Here is a 21,847-nt window from a genome sequence, read left to right on the forward strand (position 1 = left end):
GACCGCGTTACATACGTGAATGTTTGGCCCAATAGACCTCGCTTGCCTGATTTAACATTCAAAACATAACTTGTCGTCAAATACGTTCTTAGAAACACTCGACACTTTGAGTGGGTCTCCAGCAGCAAAAACGATGGGCGAATCGTCATTTATCATGTTTATGTGAAAGCACAATTCATGTTATCAAAGCTTGTGTAAAAACACCACTGGCAATTTTCCTTTCATACTTATTATTCAACCATTTGGGGCCGAGCCACATATGGTAGTAATGCACTTTCGCCTGATATGAACACTACAGTACCAAGTTTCCAGAACATGCGGCCCAGACCAAATATTATGAGTTCCCACTGCAATAATGTTATTTGACTAATCAGTGTTTCTCAATCGTCCATCATTTGGGTTACGGGTATTATATAAAGTTGATTCTTGTGGAGAATATTTCTAAAGTAATTTCATGGGTATTGTAAATGTGTAGGCCTATTGGTGAGTTCAACAGAGAATAGTTACTGACTTTAGAAAGTAATGACATACCTCAAGTAAGTCAAATAATTGTTGAGAGAACTGTTTAAAATCTCTGTTTATCAATGACATACCTACTTTGGGATTTGGCATACCAATATCTATGAGCTGGTTTATTATCCAATGTTCACTACGGTAAATACAATTCTGCCGTCTTATTTGTATCATCATTGGTTGGCGCAAGAATGTCAAAGGCAGGCACTCCCAGCAGGCACTATACATTCTTTACCAAAACATATTGGAGTAGAAATCTGGTCTCCCAAACTACAGTAAGCCAAAAAATTAAGGTACCGGTTATGTTCACTGCTGTATATCCTAACCAAAGACAGATATGTCAGAATTGGAACCAGCAGCCAATAGCGGCATCTTAAGACCTCATTTGTTGAAATTGGTCTAGAAATAAAAACACGACGCTCCAAATACCCAAGGAAGATGCCAATCTAAAAGTTGCAGTTTGCTCAATTGCAAGCTCTATTGATGTGTACACAAAGCCATGACCAAGCGTTCGCAAACAAGAGAACAAGCGGCGCGTTTCCATTGATTAGCATGTTATGACTAGCGTTGTGCTTTCATTGATTAGAACACAAAAGTGCAACTTTTCATTTCGTTTCTTCATTAGGTTTTAGATCACCGTTTCTTTAATTCTCAACCAATTTCAACAAATAAGGTCTTAAATCAGAGCTAAAGGGTACAGGTATTGGATGATTTTGACATACTTGTCTTTATTTAGGATATACAGGGGTGAACACAACTGGTACCTTAATTTTTTGGCTTACTGTATACATGTATACTACACCAAATACCTATCTTGTCACATCACTTACATGTGGCTGCGTACTTTGTGTAATCCACTCTCGTAGGAAGTATGATGCGATTATCGACCCTTATTTTCCCACGAAGTCGAGTCTATCTCCAATTCACGGAAAGCGACAGCACAATTACATGTATATATTTAAAGATTGTATTTACAAGCCATGCCCAAAGAAAGGATCTCAAAGTTAAGCCACCAGTTACCAAACTGTTCCTTTGTAAATCGGTTAGATTGCTCCTTAGTTCAATATAGAATGTATAGAGCTGTGTGTCGCTCTGGAACCTTGATGCCACTGTCATGACGTTTTTAGGTCATAACTGGCGACATTTACCATGCATATGTATTGGTTATTTACTTCTGTAGAGATATAGTTCCCGTCGGTATAGGATTTTAATGTCAAATACAGCCATAACCCTGTAAACATGGTTCATTTTGAACAATTCCAGTGAAAATGATGTTGACTACTCACATTTTTAGTGACGTTTCACCACTACACTAATGGTTTCATCAGACTGGCAACTCATCACATCTGACTGCTTCCTTTTATAGGCAACAGGAACCGTTGAGGTTGTGATGAGTTGGTCAAGGATGTTGAATAAATAGGCCCCCTCGTCCTTGTTTAGAGTGTCTTTTCCTTTTCGGCGTATCCAGATGGCTTCTTTTAGCCATCTAATGGTCTTGGTAGCTTCTCTGTCGATAACTTTTGAGTTCTCCCAATTGATGGAATGATTGGAAGAGGATACTTGGTCGGTGATAGCTGACTTGTGAATGTCTGTGATAGAAGATTTTCGGCTAGCACGGGTGTATGGCTTAGTTTCAAGTTTCTCCACCTCTTTTTGGTGTTCTTTCAAGCGAACACCGAACGGACGGCCGGTTTCTCCAATATATGTGCCAGCAGTCTCTTCAAAAGGATTTCACAAATTGCCTCATCTTTGACCAACTCATCACGCTCTCAACGGTCCCTGTTGCCTATAAAAGGAAGCAGTCAGAGGTCAGAGGTTGCCAGTCTCATTAAACCACTACTGTAGTGGTGAAACGTCACTAAATTGTGAGTAGTCAACATCATTTTTCACTGGAATTGTTCAAAATGAACCATGTTTACAGTTGAATCCAACATTCCAAATGAACTTGTTCAAAGAACAGCCATAACCCCTCCAGAGCACCCTGTCACAGATATCCAAAAACGTTCTACGGCGACTCTCCTGTGATGTCACTCCAATTGTGTCACGGGTTAACAATTCATCAGCAGTATTTACTTTAATTTTAACCTGGATATTTGTGAATATTCACAAATATATTGCTTTTGTTGTTTCTGGTTATCGTCACTGGGCGGGAAAAACCTCATATGTACTTTTTGCCCTTGAACATGGATGAAGCAAACCATTCAATATAAAGTCTACACCTACAAGGCTTTATCCATGTTCAAGGGCCAAAAGTAAATATGAGTTGTTTTAGATGTACTTTTGGCCCTTGAACATGGATGAAGCAACCTCTTTAATATAAAGTCTACAAAGTTTATCCATGTTCAAGGGCCAAAAGTACATATGAGGTTTTTCCCGCCCAGTGACGTTATGTTGTTGGTGACTGTATCATCCTTTGAATGTGATGCATTTATTTCTTCGATTTTTATCCTTAAGTCATTAATCAAGTAAGAGTATAAAAACTTCGTCTTCATGTATGGTATTTTATTCATATTTTCATGCTTATTTTATCAAAAAAGCAAAATAACAAAGCAATAGTTAATTACACTTAGTTTATTAAAAATCATAGCTGAAAAGTGTTCAACTAGCAAAGTGCGTAAGTAGCAAATATACGTATTCTTAATTCAAATCATTTCTTTCATTTCAAATCTAAGCATTATAATTATTTAACTTAATAAAAAAACATTGATAACATAATGATATCGCTCATGCAAACCATTGAGCGGTCTCTACATTAAACCTAATTTTAAAAGCTGTTTAGCTATCGTCGGAACGTCTGCGACAGCGTTAGGTTTGCTTGAACGACATAACTTGTTTATCCATTTTGGCATGTATCAGGTTTACATATTTGCACAATAGTAACGATGTTTAAAGCCATAATGTACGATTTTATTATAGGTCAACAGAGCAATTTTGACATAAAGTCGTAGTACAACATTAGGGGGTTTTCTATTTCTACGACGGATAGTTCTGCGACGGTAAAACACCAAACGTCAAACGTTCTCGTCGTCACCACGACGGTTATCAGACTCTTCGCGTGTTGTAGAATTTGGACGACGACGGATTACCAAGTCGACGACGACAACATTTGGTGTTTTACCGTCGCAGAACCTTCCGTCGTGGAAATCGAAATTGCTCTGGATTTTGGGTAAAAGAGAACAAACTTTAAATTTGACGAAACTCGTTCATTATGGCTTTAAAGCTTACAATCAAATCGCCTATCCTTTTCAGGTAAGAGCTACTCTATTGGCTTCATAAAATGTCTTTGCATACTGTTGCACAATTTCACGCAATTTCACATCACATTTTATACTCATTCCAAAGCGTTTGAAATTGACTTAAAATATGTACTGACAGACGACTTATAGCATCGTCGAAGAGCAGACGATGTTTCTTAATTTTGTACGATTGTCACGATTCTCTTTTCGAACTTTGAATAGTATTATACGACTTTTAACATCATCCGGGACGGGACAGTAGTGAGTACATAACAATTCCAAGCTTTGATCACCGGGTTCTTGAGCCTTATTTCATGATTTGGAATATCCACATACTTGGCAAAACATATATTCGCGTGCAAAGCATTAATACTAAATAATACACGGAATAAAAAGGTAACTTAACTATTTGCCAAATGACAGACACGAAAACTTGCCAAGAATTACCCGCAGGCTATGTCCGAATCATCACCTGTATTCCTCACATTGCAAAATCAAGTTCCGTTGCCATTAGAAACGCTCAAAATAGTTGCAATTTGAGATGGAGAACACGGCGATTCGATGGAATGATTGTATGCGTTTGAGTGAGCAGTCTTTAACAGTCTAGCTCTAACTTCATGTTATCGAGGCCCTATACAAACATTTCTTCAGTCATACCTCTTACACTTAGTGCTTTGGAGTGGTGTTTTCTGGCTGGAAACATGACAATTTTCTCGTTTGAACCTTTTCTAAATATGTTACTATTGGGTAAAAGATTATCAAATTTCTCATATCGTAATAACAATAGCAATTGGAAGGAGAACTATATAATGCTATGATACAGTGGGCTTTTTCAAGTTTCCTGATTTACATAACAATGATTCTTTATTCTAGTTTGGGTTTCTCTATTGTTAAAACCAAGGTTTGATTGACGTATAATTGGTGGATTCAAGAAGGTGTGTACAAGTCTGTTCTTGCTTCACTGCAACTGCGTTACGTTATCGATATCATTTTCTGCCGCAACTCAACGCGACGCACTGCAAATCCTGATAAAACAAATTTATCTTTGCTATTTAGAGTTAATTTGTCAAGACCAAGTGCAAAATTTACGTGTTTCTGCTGACAGTTTCGCCAGAGGCCTTCTGGCTTTCTCAAAGCATTGATGATGTTATTGATCCATCTGCTCGGAGTGGGAACCTTGACCGGATGTTTTGATTTTCCGGGAAGTAGTATTCCTGTCTCCAGCGGTGGTCTTGAGCAGAGGATCAAAGACGTGACTCTGAAAGAATGTGCCCTCGTCTCTGATCATGGTCTTGTCCCCTCTCTTGCGAATCCAGATCGCTTCCTTTACCCATTTTGCTCTGCGATTTTCTTCTCTGTCGATGATTGATGAACTGTCCCAGTCTATGATATGGTTTTCTCTTGACACATGATCAGTAATTGCGGATTTATTTATTTCCGTAAGAGATTCTGTTCTTTTGGAGCGTGTGTATTTAAGCTGGCCGGCTTTCTCTGCTTCCCGTTTGTGCTCACTCATGCGGACGCCAAATTGTCTTTTGGTCTCACCGATGTATTTTTGGGGGCAACTTTTGCACTGGATCTCATAAACACAATTGGCAGTTCTTTCTTTTTTTTGTTTGTCCTTGGGGTGAACTAGCATCTTTTTGATGGTAGTATGGGGCTTCATGGCCGTCGATATGTTGTGCTTTTTCATGATACGGTTTATCTTTTCCGAGACGCCGGCTATGTATGGGATCACTACGCATCCTTTGTTCTTTTCCGCGTTAGGATTGTCTTTTTTGTTCGGCTTATTTTGTTGGCTTTGTTGAAACTGTCAGTTTTTCACTTGGTCTTGACAAATTAACTCTAAATAGCTGATTAATTAACAGACCTGATGAACCTCTTTAGTCAAATTTAACTTTATTGCGATGCAGTATTTTGGGAAGAGACTGCAATGTGGTTAACGCAACTCACCACAACGCAGATGCAGTGAAGCATGAACGGACCTTATCACGTTTGTGCTGCTGAGGAACCAACATACCCTAAAACGCCTAGACGTTTTGGTTTGGTATTTAAAAGTGGGTGGCAAATTCCTTCATGCAATTGACAATTGTGTCATAACACATAAAGCAAAATTAATGCGAATTGCAATATTATTCATATAGGAAAATTGATATGATGGGACTGGAAACTAGAAACTTGTAAAGGCTTTGTTGTCGTTTTAAGTTCATAATGCATATCAATGTTTCCTGTTTTTGGTTTCGGTTTTTCCTATTGTAAACTACTTTTGTATTGAAAACGTAAGTGACGGTTGTTTAATTTATGGTTGACATCTGTTTACATTTAGTACGCCCTCTGTTGGCCTGAGATATAGTCTGCATGCAGAGGGTTGAATGTTTTGCAAGCTACGTAATATCACAAAATTAAAACAAAGGTTTTGCAAGATGTATTTAGAAAAGATTTTATGTGGTCTGCCATAGACACTCTGTATTATTGTGGCTTGTGTGAAACAACAGAAGTCGTCCTGAATAGCTTACAAGTTGTCCCATAAAAAGGTTACTTGTAGAAAATGAATCGCATTTTGCGATAGAACAACAAAACACTGTCATTTTTCAGATAAATTATTATGAATTCATTCCTCATGTAATTGTCTGTTAAGTTTTAACTCTGTATCGTAAAAGCATCTTAACCTATGAGCGCAAGATGACAGGGGTGTCAAGAGTGACTAACCATCAAAATATTATACAACGAAAGGTGAGCACAAGCACATCTTTGTTTTCGTATTTTTTCTTATTACTCTTATTTTTCATGGTTAAACTTATTGCACTAAATAACCACCTTGACAAATTAAAAATTACACATCTGAAAGTAAATCAATTTTAGAGCTTCTTGACACTTGGTGGTAACAAATAAAGGAAGATGGACAAGTCACTTCTGTACACTGCATCTCCTGTCACCAACATAATGAAATTAACATCAATCTTGGATTATTTTCAATAATCTGCATGTAATTTTTTTTGGATATTCGGTATAAACATGTGACATCCGAAATCAGCTATAATTCTCGCGTTTCACAATACGATGCGCTTCCAGCGGTGTCTGGGTCTAGGCCGAAAAGTGCATCGTGGGAAAATGAGTCGTCATCCAAAGCCCGCGTAATACGAATACAATACAGGAACATGCACCATTGTGGGTTTAAATGTCATTATAATGATGTTACATGCAAATGCACACTAAAATAACATTTTACAACTATAGTAGATCCATTTTCTATCTATTGATCACAGGGAATCCTTCGTGGAGCTGTTTTCAACATATTTATTATCACACTCGTGTGAAAATTCAATAGCAGCTAGAACGGGGATGTCGACTCTGGAGTCGAAAATGTGACTGCCAAAAGCAACCGCTGGCGGTACATCGTATTGTGAAACGCGAGAACTGTGATGCAACCACACTATGACCAGTTTTGATATCAATATATAACCTGTCCCGCTACAAAGAACATGAGATGTAATGAAGTTTACAGAACTTCAAACGACTAAATGAATAGTAAGTAAAATGATATAGCATGAATTTACACTCATACTTTATATACTATATGTTCCTTTTATGTCACCTTATAATTAATGTAGTTTAATGTATCAACAAAAATATTACAAATGCTTGTATGCCCATAATACATTTTATAAGCGCGTTTCCGGACTTGTAACACTGGTATCATGCGTAAGATATTCACAAACCTGCAAATCTTGAATGAATATATATATATGAGAGTACTAGTAACTGTAAAGTAATATTGAGTTTTGATTTTTGTACATTCCAAGAATTCCTATCATGATCATGAAAATTAATATCTACTTTGTCAAATTAATTTTAAAAACACAAAAAGTAGTGCTATAAATGCTAGACCACTTAACATATTAATGATAAGAAAAATAAATCTCAAAAAGTACTGAGTTTCGTCAAATAATGTGACTTAAATTATGAATAACACACCATGCACTTGAATACATACTATAACACAATGTTATCAGAAGGAAGGTGACCACTATGTGTAAATTAAGTTTCATGGGTAAATCCACTGGCGTTCATAAGGCTTACACTCATTAGTTCTCCTTGAGTTGGAACTGAGTTAAGCTTGAGATTTATCTAACATGCCATCGTTACAAAAGTGACAATGCAAAATAAAAAGCATTACTGCATGGGATCATTTGTGACCCAATCTGATCTACTCAGGCCAAAGTCGGAAAATTTTGAAAATTGAGTTGCTAGCGTTACTAACTTGTAACCTACACTTACTGGTGTTGAATCCTCATGTCTCTTGAATACTTGGTTGCAAAGTTATGAACCTTTTATTTCTTTTGCCGACTTTAGCCTGATTGGATCAGATCTGGTCACATTTGTTGAGTAAACATATGCTCCATATAATTCGCTCTCTTATCAAAGTATACCACGTACTGATAAAATAAAATACCATGCACCATCTCCTACAATAATATTGATGTTACAAAATACAAACAAATACACAGATAACATTTCCCTGAAATGCAACAATCCACAAAAGTTTGTCTTACAAATATGCATTTTCAGTATTCCTTTCATTTTAAAGATTTCAACTGCAATTCAATTTCTTTTTTCAAATAACAAGCTGCAACTTTTTACAGACATAGGCCTATCTACAATTCGCCCAAAGCCTTTATGATATTATGATTCTATAAACAGCTTCAAAATATATTTCTATTGCACTGATCGTTTTATCAATCTACAAGCGTCTTGGCTTTCGACTGGTTAATCATTACCAGCAATTAACCATTTTCCACAGCTCAAAAGGAGTTTAGTGGTCCATAGTCGAAGACTCCACTTAACTTCAAAGTATATGAATGACTTAAAAGTCCTTAAGCTTTATAACACTTCGGTAAATCCAGACACAGCAACAAAGAATGACCAACGTCATATAATTATCAGAAACAATTTTGTTCCTTTTTCATTATTAATGGAAGTCCTCAGGCGCAAGTGTATAAAAATGATATTCCGTTTGCTCGGTAGCAATCATTGCCGATAGAGTTGCTCGGAATCTGAGTAGTATCCTGTTATCTCCCTGTCATCGGAACATCCTACTGTTTCCAAGAATGGGTGTGTCTGCGTCATTGCCTGTAAAAACGAAAAACAAAACATTAATAATATTAGCATCATTCATGTTATTCGAATATTTCATTTATTATTTATGATGTTTATGATGTGCTGAATTTGACGGGAAAAACTTATTTATGAGATGCATAGGTAACGGTTGAAATCGTGTATTGCATACTTGATTTTACTGCAGCCCATTAGGTTATACAAACCATACGCTTAAAAACATACCGTAAAAACTCGATAGTTAACATATGTGCTTACTATCGAGCGCTTTTAAAATATACAAACACGGAGAGCCCCATCCACAAAAGTGTAAAGGGTTTTGAGTGAATCATCGATACACATAGTTATATACGAACAAGTAAGCCTGCAAGTGTGTGTCTCAACCCCATTAGCTCAGTTGGTAAAGCGCTGGACTTGTATACAATTTCATATTTTCAAAAGCGCTCGATAATAAGCACATATGCTAACTATCGAGTTTTTACGGTATATATGTAGAGATTCTTATTGCTGGGTGCCAACTAGTGTGCGAAACAGTTATACACAATTACTTAAATTTACGTTATTACCGGATTGTTTGTTGACTGAATTGATAAGTAGGTTTCATCCTATGAAAAGAGAATAGCACTCATTATTCTGCACACCTTTTTTTTTTTACAAAAACGCGTAAAACCAAAAAGTGTAGCGAACAGAATAAGTCCCAAGAGATACATAATATTTTTGTTGCTTGTTTCCTTTAGTGTATCTTTCCGTAAAATATCAAAGTTGAATCTGCCAGATATTTGTGCTATGTTTCCAAAAGACCTGATCAAAACAACAAGATTCTTCGACGTATCCATGTATGTTTTCCCTTATATACAAATAGTAATTGGAAAAGAAACAAATATATTGCATTCCGACGTGACCTTCAAAGTGTTCACCTCATCGATACTAAATTAAACGAAGTAATTGATTTTTCCTTCTACAAAATTCAATGAAATCAACAGATAACTGTATGTATATTATTAATATACATCTCTCGACATGCAGGATCAATATTAGTAACAGGTAGGACAGTTAGAAAATGTCATTTTGGACATGACTTTGATTTAAATTCCTTATTCATTCTCTTGTGTTGTAGACCAGGGTCTGCAAATAATGTAATGATGTTAGGATTGCGGATGAAGGAAAAGTGTTAAGATGTATAGTTGTTGAGCAAAATCCGAGTTAAATAACATCATAATTCATTATAAACATATACTATAATGGACGATTATTTGCTGTTAGCACCTCTTCGTGATAAACGTGGCCTACAATATATGATTATTTTTTATTTTTCTGACGCAGGCCTTTTTCCCTACAAACTTGCTCACAATATATAACTCGCCGTATCCAGCTAGTTAACTGGAACAAGAGACTCTAATGAGTAGAGACGTGTCTTTACAGGACCACGTGAAACAACAAGATCATGACGGTGAGCATGGACCAGCCGTAGCTCTTATCAGATTTGAGACAGACAGCCGTCTGACGCCAAAAAGCTGTATTTTTCTTCCCATTTTCATAGTTTTATATTCACGAAGTTATTATACAATATACCCGGCTACATTCTTGAGGAGAAATCCATGTTATAACATGTAGCTGTTGACAACACATTTGAAAGTATGGCGGTTACCTTTAAATGAAGAGGGTGCTTCGTTTTTAGGTCACGTCTTAATGCAATAGCATGTAAAATAGAATGTATACGTGTCTTATGCATAGTATCTAGTTTATCTAAAAGAGATAAAGTCTTCTTGAACCAAACGGGCTAAATGGAGGGCATGCTAAATTGGAGGAAAGAGAATGTGTCGTATCAGACAAGTGGTTACAAGATAATGCCGTTTTGACGTAAGCGCACCACCGCGTTTGAATATTATCTATAGCACATCAGGCAAGTTGACGACCTTCTGGGGTTATTTTCATTACTCTGGGTAGCTTTCTCATCTAAGACAAGTCCCTATCCTTATATTGATTTATTTTTACAGAGAAATCACATCTGCCTATTACCAACTTAAATAAACAAGCAACTACCGATCACTGCGTGGATTTAATTGATTTGGTTCTCTCTACATTATTACAAACCAAATTAACTACATCATAGCAAGAAGCTACATTAAGTTTTAGACGTTTAATTGACTTTTCGCTTGGTCTGGTGATTTAATATATTATTATTTGTTTCCTGATAATGTCATTTCGAATGGTATTTAATCAAATCTTGGGTAATATTGAACTAATCTAAAATTGGTGAAATTAGAGGTAGTTTGAATTGCATATACACAAAATGGATTTTCGTTGCAAGCTGCTTAATTCAAACTGGGAGCAATTATTATTCGACAGCTAGACTATTTGTCGATATTAATTCTGCAAGTCATTATATCCAAATTATGGAACAGATTAGCATACCGATGTATATGACTATATGTGCAACATGGAACTATCGACATAGATGAATTTGAAAAAAATATCTGTCAGAAGCAGTCTTGGTATCACATCTTAGCACAGTAATTTAACATCATTGGCTGTAATTGCTTTCCCAAAGTTGAATTAGTTGAGCTGAGACAAAAGACAAAAGACATTAAGACAAAAAAAACCTCGCCACAACCACTTCCGGGAAAACCATCTAACGCGGATATGGCTGTCGGTGGACAACATCTACCCTCCTATGGAGAAACGCTGCATCTACGAGTAAATAACATACTGCGGTTCTTCTTACGTATGTCGGGATTTTAGGGAGCTACTCTAAAACAAAAACACAAAAACACTAATTTACTTTATGGGAGTTCTATAGTTATCGTTTAGGTAATTCAAACAAAACTGCAGATATGTAAACCTTAGCGCGGGACTCTGTTAAGTTTTCAGATACTACAGATTTTCAAATTTCCACATTTAAATAACCCATATATTCGGCATATTTTAGGACTTCGACTACCTTAGTTTAACGGACACGTGATCAGAATACTACGTATAATTGTACACGACAATAATAACATGACCCTTTTGAACACCAGGGGAATATGTATAAATTTCCCCGACTTTTTTGTCTTGTGGCTTGTCAAAATCCTATGCTTATTATTGCAGACAGATTCAATTTCATTGGAAAAATATCACCTATTCTGGATTCGAAGACTATTTTAAATGCATGCCAAGCAGTTTTGAACGTCGGAAAGACAAACGAAATTTAAGCCTTCGGTACTCTCTTGATATTCCACAATGTAAATCTCTCTTTCAAAACGTAGAAAAAGACCTCTCTTTTAAGACAGGAAAATTATTTGAAAGGAAAACGCTCTCTGCACAGAAGTCATTCACAGGAGACACTTATGTGTGACACATGGATCATAAGAATGGGTTCAGTTAACCATAAACCCTTTCTGCTATAGTAATATGATTACGAAAGCAATTCCCTACTCCATGTGCTATGGTCTAGGGTTATGGTTTCCAAAAAATTACAACGTTTGTGGGAGATTGTGCGTCTTTCTAAACTATTGCTTTCAAATGCGAATTCATGTTAGTCTTTACAAAGCATACTCAACAGAAGTAACGCATCTGATCTACTGATATTCTCTGAATAATTAATTATGCGTGGCTTAAAATGTCCAAGTGTGACATTTCCAATGAAAAAGAAATCAATAGTTGGGTATTGTAACTGAATGAATCAATCGACAGAATGTAGTTGTAATAAAAACAAGTAAAGCAGGCTAATTCGTGTGTTGTGATGGAAAATATCAATCCTAATTCAAGTAAAAGACAAGCACAGCGTATCAATGACAAGATAATTAATTTATGTTTCCGGGACCCATTTTTTGTTTGTCTTGTTTGACAATGATTAAAAAAATTCCAGATATTTCATTTTCCATTAAATTTGACAATTTGACGTAAAAGCATTCTCGCAAAATAGGATAAACCTATTTTTAAAAGCATCTACGACATCCCATAAAGGTAGCTTATTCCCCGTTCATTCCACTATTGCAACGTGATACCGGCATGTTGTTCTTTATTTTAGCGCACTTTTAAAATGACAAACTATATTTACAATATAAAATAGTACTCCATCAAAGTCGTGGTCTCATTTTTCACACATATTTGAGAAAGTATTCTTTGGAGAAAAGATGGAATCTTACTTGGGTAGAATTACTCTTAAAATTCAGATGCATTCGACGAGGCACTTCATATATGTTACGTAGGACTTTGAGGTGTTATATTTTCTGGTACTTGGCATTTTTAAAAGCATCTATTTATTCTAATATTTGGTTGTATATATATATATGTATTGGGTATTTATAGCCAAACAACAAATTTCTGATTATTTTTATTTATTTTATGACTATTCAAACGAGGAAAACAACACAATAAGAAATTCAAATATTCTTGGTGTTTGGTTTGTTTTTTGTTTGGTGTATTTTGGTCAATTTGTCATAACATATTAAATCAATTGAAACCCGAGGTCATTAAAATTTTTAGAACACCATTCGTTAAATATTTATGTGTACCTACATATGTGGCAATGAAATCTTCATTTTAAAAACAAATAATATTTAAAATATAAGTAGACATCCAGGTAGAGGCCCATATAGTGAAGTAAGGTTATCCAAGGTTATCCAGATTCACGGTGTAATCAAATTTCCATAGTCATAACCAGCGGCAATAAAGCCCTTAAACTTAGAATAAACATGAAAATATAAATGTCTCTATATCTAAATAACCGAACAACAAACCTAAATAATTATTAGACGGCATGGCAAAAAGGCAATCCTACAACAGCTTTGCAATATATTGAATTAACAAAATACTCACCATAATAAATAATCCCCAACAATAACCTTTCATGTAGATGTTAACTTCTTTCAATTCCAATCTCTTAAGAAGTACTTTAATATATTAAGGACATGCATTATAAAAAGTGGTGCAAGCAAGCAAGACGCCCAAGGCGCATATCCAACTTACATCTGTACTGTGGTTACTTATATTGTCCTCGTCTGAGGTGGTACAACCAGTCGTAGCTGTAGACACTTCAGGCGCTTCTTCTTCAAATCGCTGGTATTCCTGTAATGAAGGCTGCCATTCTGGCCTGTATTGAGAAAGAAAAAAACACAGAGTCAATGGATGTGGAGAATATAATCCAATATAAATCATATGTTTACATTTCAAATGAAATTTTATATATAGGTTAAATTTGATCTACGTTTTATTTTACAAGTTATATGTTCAAGTGCTGTTCGCATATGTCGAGGGAATTTTGTACTTAAAGAGAGCGAGAAAGAGATATGATAAAATGGGTCAAATTGGATGACAATATTTTCAAAGCTCCTGTCAAATAAATTGTGTGTATTTTAAAATACTCTCTAAGGTACGTCGTCTATTATTAGTTTTGGCCAATATTTAGATTGGTTTTCTTTTAATCGTATTTACTCGAATAATTGTGACCGTATAGCACGAATGAGCCGTAAATGTCCTAAATTGTATTCTGAGTTACAGTGTAAACTGTACATGAAGGTCGTATTCATCGGTACCTCAAGTTGGCGCGACATCTATCTCATTTTGATAGTAAAACACCTTTTAAACCAATCAATAATCCTATTGCTGAAGAGGATAATAGGCTTCTACCTTAGATGCCTATAGAATTCTTAATAGCTCTGGTCTTTGTTTGCTTTGGCTAAATCCTGCTTAAGTGGTGGGTTACAAAGTATTGGATTTTGTCTAGGTATGCATAACCAACAATTAACAATGTCAGGACATTAGTGAGCCCCGTTGACCTGGTATGATTTGAAATGACCGCCAATTATGACTGTTTGATATTTACTACCAGCAATGTGGAAAAAGAGACACATGTAGAAACGAAAAAAGCTACCATATTGTTGAATGAGCAAAGTTCAACAAACCATAACCCCGGTTCTGGATATCGTTTGAAGTCAAATGATATACCATTTTAAAGCTTATGATCTATGTTTTTTAAACACGAAATAAAACAAAATTGGCCGGTGGAGGAATTTACGGCTAATTCGTCGCGTACATATATATAAAACCGTATTTGTTATTTAAATTTACAAATCCTTTAAGTACATATATGTATAAAATACATTATGCTCAATTGAAATAATCAATTGCAATACTCTATTCCAAGAAACAAACGTCACTAGCAGAAGTGTATATTTAGAGCTTTTGTTTTAAGCTCTAATAAATGTTTTAACATTCTGCATACAAACGACAAGGCCTGGCCGCAATCAAATGTCAAGAAACGCTTCAGTTGTTTGTTCACATTTTTTTCGTTGCATTCTAAAAAATTTGAATAGATAGTTCATTGTGGACAAACGCGCCTAGTATTGGTTGAGTGCTAATGGATCTTAGGACTGCCCTTATAACAGTATTGTCCAAAAGAGTTTACCGGTTAATGAAATTTGTTTCGCGCGCAAACTGTAAACAGCGTAAGTAAATCTGAATTAATCGCTCAATCATGAAATCATTACACTAGGACTAGGTCGAGTATGTGAATTACCTTACAATTACTGAGCACTGATCGAGTTACTTGCAATTGGCTCACAGAGTTGAGGTACCCAGCATATGATTTTGTTAACAAATAGTGTGGTTCAAAACGCCCAATTAAATGTATTTATAGAGTTTACTACAGAGTTTGTTGGCCCTTAACATGATTTATAAGAGCATTTTATTAAGATATATAATACATAATGTACAAACTTGACAAATTTTTCGAACAGACCAGCAGGGAACCAAAGGATGGATCCAAAATGATACAAGTCACATATCACGGTTGTTTGATGTGATTATTTGTTAAATTTTCTAACAAAACATTTTATAATGTTCAATTTTAGACGTGGACACTAATATGTACATATATTTCCAGCTGTATGTTTGTGTGCAACTTGAGGGCGCTATTTATCTATATTGTAAACTTAATTTAGCTAAATAATATGAGTTATTCCTAACATTTCACGATAAAAGGTTTTTTGACAATGGTGCTGCCATTTGTTACTCCTTTTCTGGTGTTTTATTGCTTTTATACCAGTCTCTCCCCTTGTAAATATGAAAATACGATTTAAGATAAATAGCGCCATCAGTGTTCACCTTTTCTTTAAAATGACGTAGTTTTACATACTATCAACAACCGTGATGCATAACAAAGGGAAAACTTAAAAACAGAGCAAAAATGTGACACAACATTAAACACCCAAAGTTAAAATCCTAAAAGCTTTTCTTTTTCTAGGGAGAAAGACCAGATCTATGTATATATAATGTATAGTAGGTGTATAGACCAGCTCTTAGTTATAATATCGCAATAAATCCATTTAAAAATGACAAACGTTTGCTAAAAACATGTGATGGGATGGGTTCATGTGTCTAATAGAGAAATAATAAGATTTGAATGTACAGCCAAAATGATCGGTGCAAGTATTTATGCAAATAGTCAGGATTTTCTCGTATCACTATATTTACTAAGCTAATTCTCAAAATGCAATAATAATCCAATTATACTCTTATCTATTTTGACTGCGAAGTTCCAGAAGTAGGTAAGTGCAATAACTGCCATGTGTAGATGGCAATATACTGTGTATAAATTGCCAAATGTTCACAGGGCAGCTATTGCACTTACCCACTTCCGTCACTGAGCATTCGATTGATCAATTCCCTTTGCAATGATTGGTCTTCAAAAGAAAGAAAGAAGCATATCAATTACCACAAACAATTGTTTGAGCTAGACGAGACCATTCCAGTTATTATACATCATTATACATCATTATGAAAATGCTACACCTTCATTATCAAAAATGCACACACGGATTCAATACAACATGATTAATATTTAAACTGCGTAAATATCGTTGAACCACAAAAAGGATTGCATTTAATAAGGTCAGATTCTTGAATACCTTTATGTGCCTGTTTTTCTTAAACAAGTTTTCGTCCCTACTCAACTTTTCACGGCTCTGGAGATAGCTGATAACCGCTTTGTTTACCCCACACCCTCAACACTGTCGCTTCAAAAGAGAACTCTTAGCGGGCAATAATTAATTTAAAATGAAAACCGAGAAGCTGGTAAATATCAAGGCGTCAAGTAATTGCCTTAATGGTGCCACTGATTGAATTATCTGATTGCTTAAAGTAATTAATAGTTCAATATGATAGGTGCATCCCCAATTCATGAGATGGAAATTTTCTCAAATGCATCAACAGTGGACCTTTGCTGCACATTTTTATATTCTACTTGAATTCTCTGCCTCCGGAAAGATAATTGATATCCTAACAATATATGCGGGGAATATACTCGAGGCAAACATGGAATAAAAGTGGTTGCAATTGAAAACATGGCTTATAAATAAGAGATGAGAAGAAAGGCGGGAAAACACATAGCTTTAAGAAGACAGAAAGACAGAAAAATTAAGATAATAATCGAAAAAGACGAGCAAAAAATATATATGTTTGAAAGAAAGCAAATAAAAGAGGAAAAGAATGAAAACATTTAATGACGCTAAATTATGTATGTATTGTTTTGTCATGAAGTATTGCTTACATCACCACTATTCATTTGAAAGTACAAACCCAAAATATATAGGATGAAAAAAAAACCAAGTTCCTCATCTTTTAGTAACACTTAAACCAAAATATCTGCAATGAGAATGTGTCCTTGTCCGAGTGTTTTTTTTTGGGGGGGTTAAACAAATGCAATTGGGATAATAATAACCTGTTAAAACCTATATATAGTATTATCGGGATTATATGTTATATTACTAGTGAATAGCCTATATATTATATCAAATTTTCATGAAACCAAAATCGACAGTGGGAAATTAAGATAATACCTTCCCGGTTCCGCTCAGGTGCGAATGTCGCTGCTTTTTTGACTAACCACCTTACTAACGCGTCACGTCGTACTATACGTTTCGGAAATACCAATACTTCCCATGAATAAAAAATACAAATTATCTGATGGAGGCTACTTAAGATATGCATTTGGATCTCAGGGGATTGTCTCAGCAAGGGTTAAACACAGGATACAGTGTCAAATAAATAGCAAATTATGTATTCCTGTATTGTTATTAAGTAATTCACCAGCAGGTGTCTTTTGATCATTACTATGGAACGAAAGGCAGAATAATGCTCGTGGGAGTTGATTTTCTATTCAAATATTTTGTGTTCTTGCCAGATGAACCGTAATTGTTATACATTTATTGACAGGTATTAGCAGTACTAAAGTAAGTTTATCTCGTCCTGGATTGCCGTTATTTATTTATTTATTTATTTATTTATTATTATTATACAAATGAAATTATTTATTTATTTATTTATTTATTTATTTATATTTATTTATTTATTTATTTATTTATTTATTTATTTATTTATTTATTTTTATTTATTTATTTATTTTTATTTATTTATTTATTTATTTATTTATTTATTTATTTATTTATTTATTTATTTATTTATTTATTTATTTATTATCTTTATGTTTATGTTTATTAATATTACTTATCCATTTAATTATTAATTCCTTATTTTATAAACGACCACAAAGTGTAAAAAAGAATAAGTAGAAATCGAAGGAGGCTAAATCAAAAAAGAACAAGAAAAAGAAGACAAAACATAACAGCAAAACTATGACCAAAATTCATACCAAAGAAGAACGGCAAAGGCGGTAGTGCTGACATAAAAGGTGAGAGATGTGCATGCAACGAAAAAGAAACTCATAATACTTTTTCTTACCTATTTCTATTGTAGATTACCAAAACTGCTATGTATGAAACTAGAACAACAACAAACCCTATGGTGATCCACAGTGCTGCGTGGTTAATATTTTTTCTTCTCTGCATTGCTCTATTTACATTCATGTCTATCCTACTTGCTTCTAGGGTATCTTCCACATTTATTGACGCTGTAAGAGGAAAAGAAAAATAATAATTCCACAATATTAGTGTTATACAATGTATATCATTATTCACATGTATTAAAAATAGTTGAATAGAAAGTATTGAACTTCGCCACTATATGTCATATAGATTTGTTTAACTCGATCTTATCCACTTTTGTACACAAAGCTTGTCGACTTTCTTATTAAGGAATGAACAGAATTATTTGTCAGTTTTGAAACGTAAAAAATAGATGCATGCCAATGCAGTACAAACATGCCCAGTGCCCATTCAGTAAATTATACATCAGACATCTATATTCTATTTCAAGAGCTTCTTAACAAAGAATGGTGTTTGACTGCTAAACCAATGATATTACTACACAACAAAGCGTTAAGTGTCTTACGTAAACATGATTCGAATAACAAGGCATTACATTGACATTGAACATAATACAATTATCCCATGATTAGAACGGCAAAAGAAGTTAATTTCCTGAAGAAGCTCATAGTAAAGCTCTTTATCCTCCGACAAGCATAACGAGGAGGCTCCGGTGTAATAAATCATTAATGGTTTCATTTCTTGCCATGTCACGGCTGTATTGCAGTATTAAGACTATTCTATTTGGTTACTTTTTATAAACATTACAGTTATTATTTGTATTATTGGAATACACCACATCAATTGCAACGAACGAACCAACTGCATAATTTTGAAGAAATGTAGGGTAGTCTTTGTTGCGGGCTTTAGTTGCAAGAGTGTTCGTTTTCAATTATCTTTACCAATTACCTGATCATATGAGGTATTCATTCGGGTATTGTGTGCAGATAAACTTATTTATATCTAGTCTATACGAAATTGCAAGTAACAGACAGACTAAATGATGTAATTAAAGGTTTTGTTATTTTGTTTGTCCGGTACATATGTAGACTATATAACCCATCGAGGCTTTGTGGAAACTAGATATCAACCAGATGAAACATGTGTCCGAGACAAAAACAAAATGGCCATCACAGTGGTTGTTCTTATATAACACCGATATCATATGTTGCAATAGCAGTGTGTGGGATTCTAACAATACTCACCCCGTCTTTAAAATATAAGGTGGACATCACACAATTCTACACACGCTTGATAAAGGGTGGTCCCTTTTTGCATTTAATAAATATAATTATGTATTTATATTTCAGCTTCTAATGTCTAATGTATAATGTCTGATACGCCTTAAATCATAAATCGTCATAAGGCTGGTATTAAAAAGACAAATGATCAGCCCATTCTGAGTGCTCAATTTTCAGATGGTAATTTGGAATGTTTGAATATTACAATGACCTATTGTCATCTCCTCAAGCTACTGATCACTACTGCGTTTAATGGAACTTATAACAGTAGACTAAAGCATATTATAGACGAATCCAACGAGCCAAGTCATTGTCAGGATTTGGTCGGCCATTGACTGGGTCCCCACAGCACCAAACTGGTGTTGTGACTGCCCAATTGGGTGGATTAAAGCCGCTTAAAATTCGATGTTAGATTCTTTTGTTTTGTAAACTGTCATCATTCTAATGTCTACGTGTAACACGGGTGATAGAATGCAGTTTAAAATACCCTCCAAGGCCGCATCATTTCACATTCTAGGTGAGATGGAGCCAACGGGGACACAAATATGGCTGCCACTGAGGTGTAGGAATGCGTGAAATTGGATTCGTCTGTAAGTAGTTGAAATTGTGCTCTGAAATATTGTCTCAGACTTGGAATTTCTTTCTCATTACCATTTATTATACGACTATTGATAAATGAAATGTAAACCCCATCTAAACACAGATATCTAGTTTTGCGTGCATGAGAATGAGATATCACTGCCTATTTGATGATATCCCTTCTAATTTTCGATTGAGATACATAATCTTGGTTTTCATTAATAGAAATTTAAATAAGACTAGTTCATTAAAAATGGTAAGAGACCCCTTATTGCAGTAAAAGGAACTATTTTGGCGAAAACGAATATTACCCACTTAAATTGCGATTCATAAACAGTATTTTAATAAAGTTACCAGTTAATTGCAACCTTAGATGGGTACCGAGCAGTGTATGTGTCTTTGTTCTACATTACTATTGGCAACCAAAAGAGTATACTAGATATCAGCAAAATTAACGAGGCATCCTCAGGGATATAGATCTACCCAAAGAAATGTCTCCTCTATCAAGCTAGATTCAGAAAACCAACTATGTATAAACATTATATTCCGATTCATTCCAAACAATTCGACAGAAGGACAATCGCAGGTCCAGGATGTCTATTGTTACGTGTACATGTCAATGCGTTTGATTATGCAATTAAAAATAACGTATAATACAATTATACAATTAAACAATAACGTTTATTACTATTGGTAAAATAGTCGGTATGAAAAACTAGTTTTTAATGCGTTCAAAGGAGGTTCTGCTGTGAAACGTTGGATGACTTTTACATTGTAAAACATTCATAAAGCGTCGATAGCCTTTTGATCACAAGCTATCACGTCTTTATCCCTAAATAACCGGAAGCAATTTCTTTTGATACGAACCTGACCGACAATCCAGATCTTATTCATCAGCTGAATTTAGTCTTACGTTATAGATGTGATCCACTTTATTTCTTTACTGATGGCCATATTAAAGAAAGTGTCACTATTCGCAAATAGGGGCAAATGCTTGCTTCAAGTATCAGGTTTGGACGCAGGTTGGAGGGATATTTGTGGTGTATGTATTACAACTGCTAATTTCCATCTGCATACACTTTGGGATTATGGTAACGCGTTTGGGCCAAGGTAACAGGCATTATAATTACATTGTGGATTTGATCATCCCTCGATTAAACAGGACGATTTAAGAAGAGTCCACGAGAAGCAAAAAGCCAAGGACGTGATCTGAAAATGTGCCTTTCTATTTCAAATAATAGGAAACTTAATAAAGATTCATGAGTACAGCACTAATGCATGATGCGTTCTGTAGAGTGGTTTTTATAAAATGTTGCAGAGAAGCAAGAATGTTTTGACAATAGCAAAGATTTTGCCTTCATATCTAAGTGCAACTGGAAGAGAATTGAATTATACATGTAATTGGAAAGGGTTAACC

General features: G+C 34.9%; 1 protein-coding gene across 1 annotated transcript in view; it reads right to left on the reverse strand.

Annotated features, from left to right (window-relative positions):
* Positions 1-5,301: 5,301 nt before the first annotated feature.
* LOC140147224 (uncharacterized) overlaps positions 5,302-21,847 on the reverse strand; it is a 93,482-nt gene continuing 76,936 nt past the window's right edge. The window contains exons 3-5 of the mRNA XM_072169007.1: positions 18,588-18,756; positions 13,818-13,941; positions 5,302-8,879 (exon numbers count right to left, since the gene is read on the reverse strand). Of these exons, the coding sequence (XP_072025108.1) occupies positions 8,778-8,879; positions 13,818-13,941; positions 18,588-18,756 (395 nt within the window). The 3' untranslated portion in view covers positions 5,302-8,777. The remainder of the gene's footprint in view (positions 8,880-13,817; positions 13,942-18,587; positions 18,757-21,847) is intronic.

Source organism: Amphiura filiformis, chromosome 1 (assembly GCF_039555335.1).
Source record: "Amphiura filiformis chromosome 1, Afil_fr2py, whole genome shotgun sequence".
Taxonomy (NCBI): Eukaryota; Metazoa; Echinodermata; class Ophiuroidea; order Amphilepidida; family Amphiuridae; genus Amphiura; species Amphiura filiformis.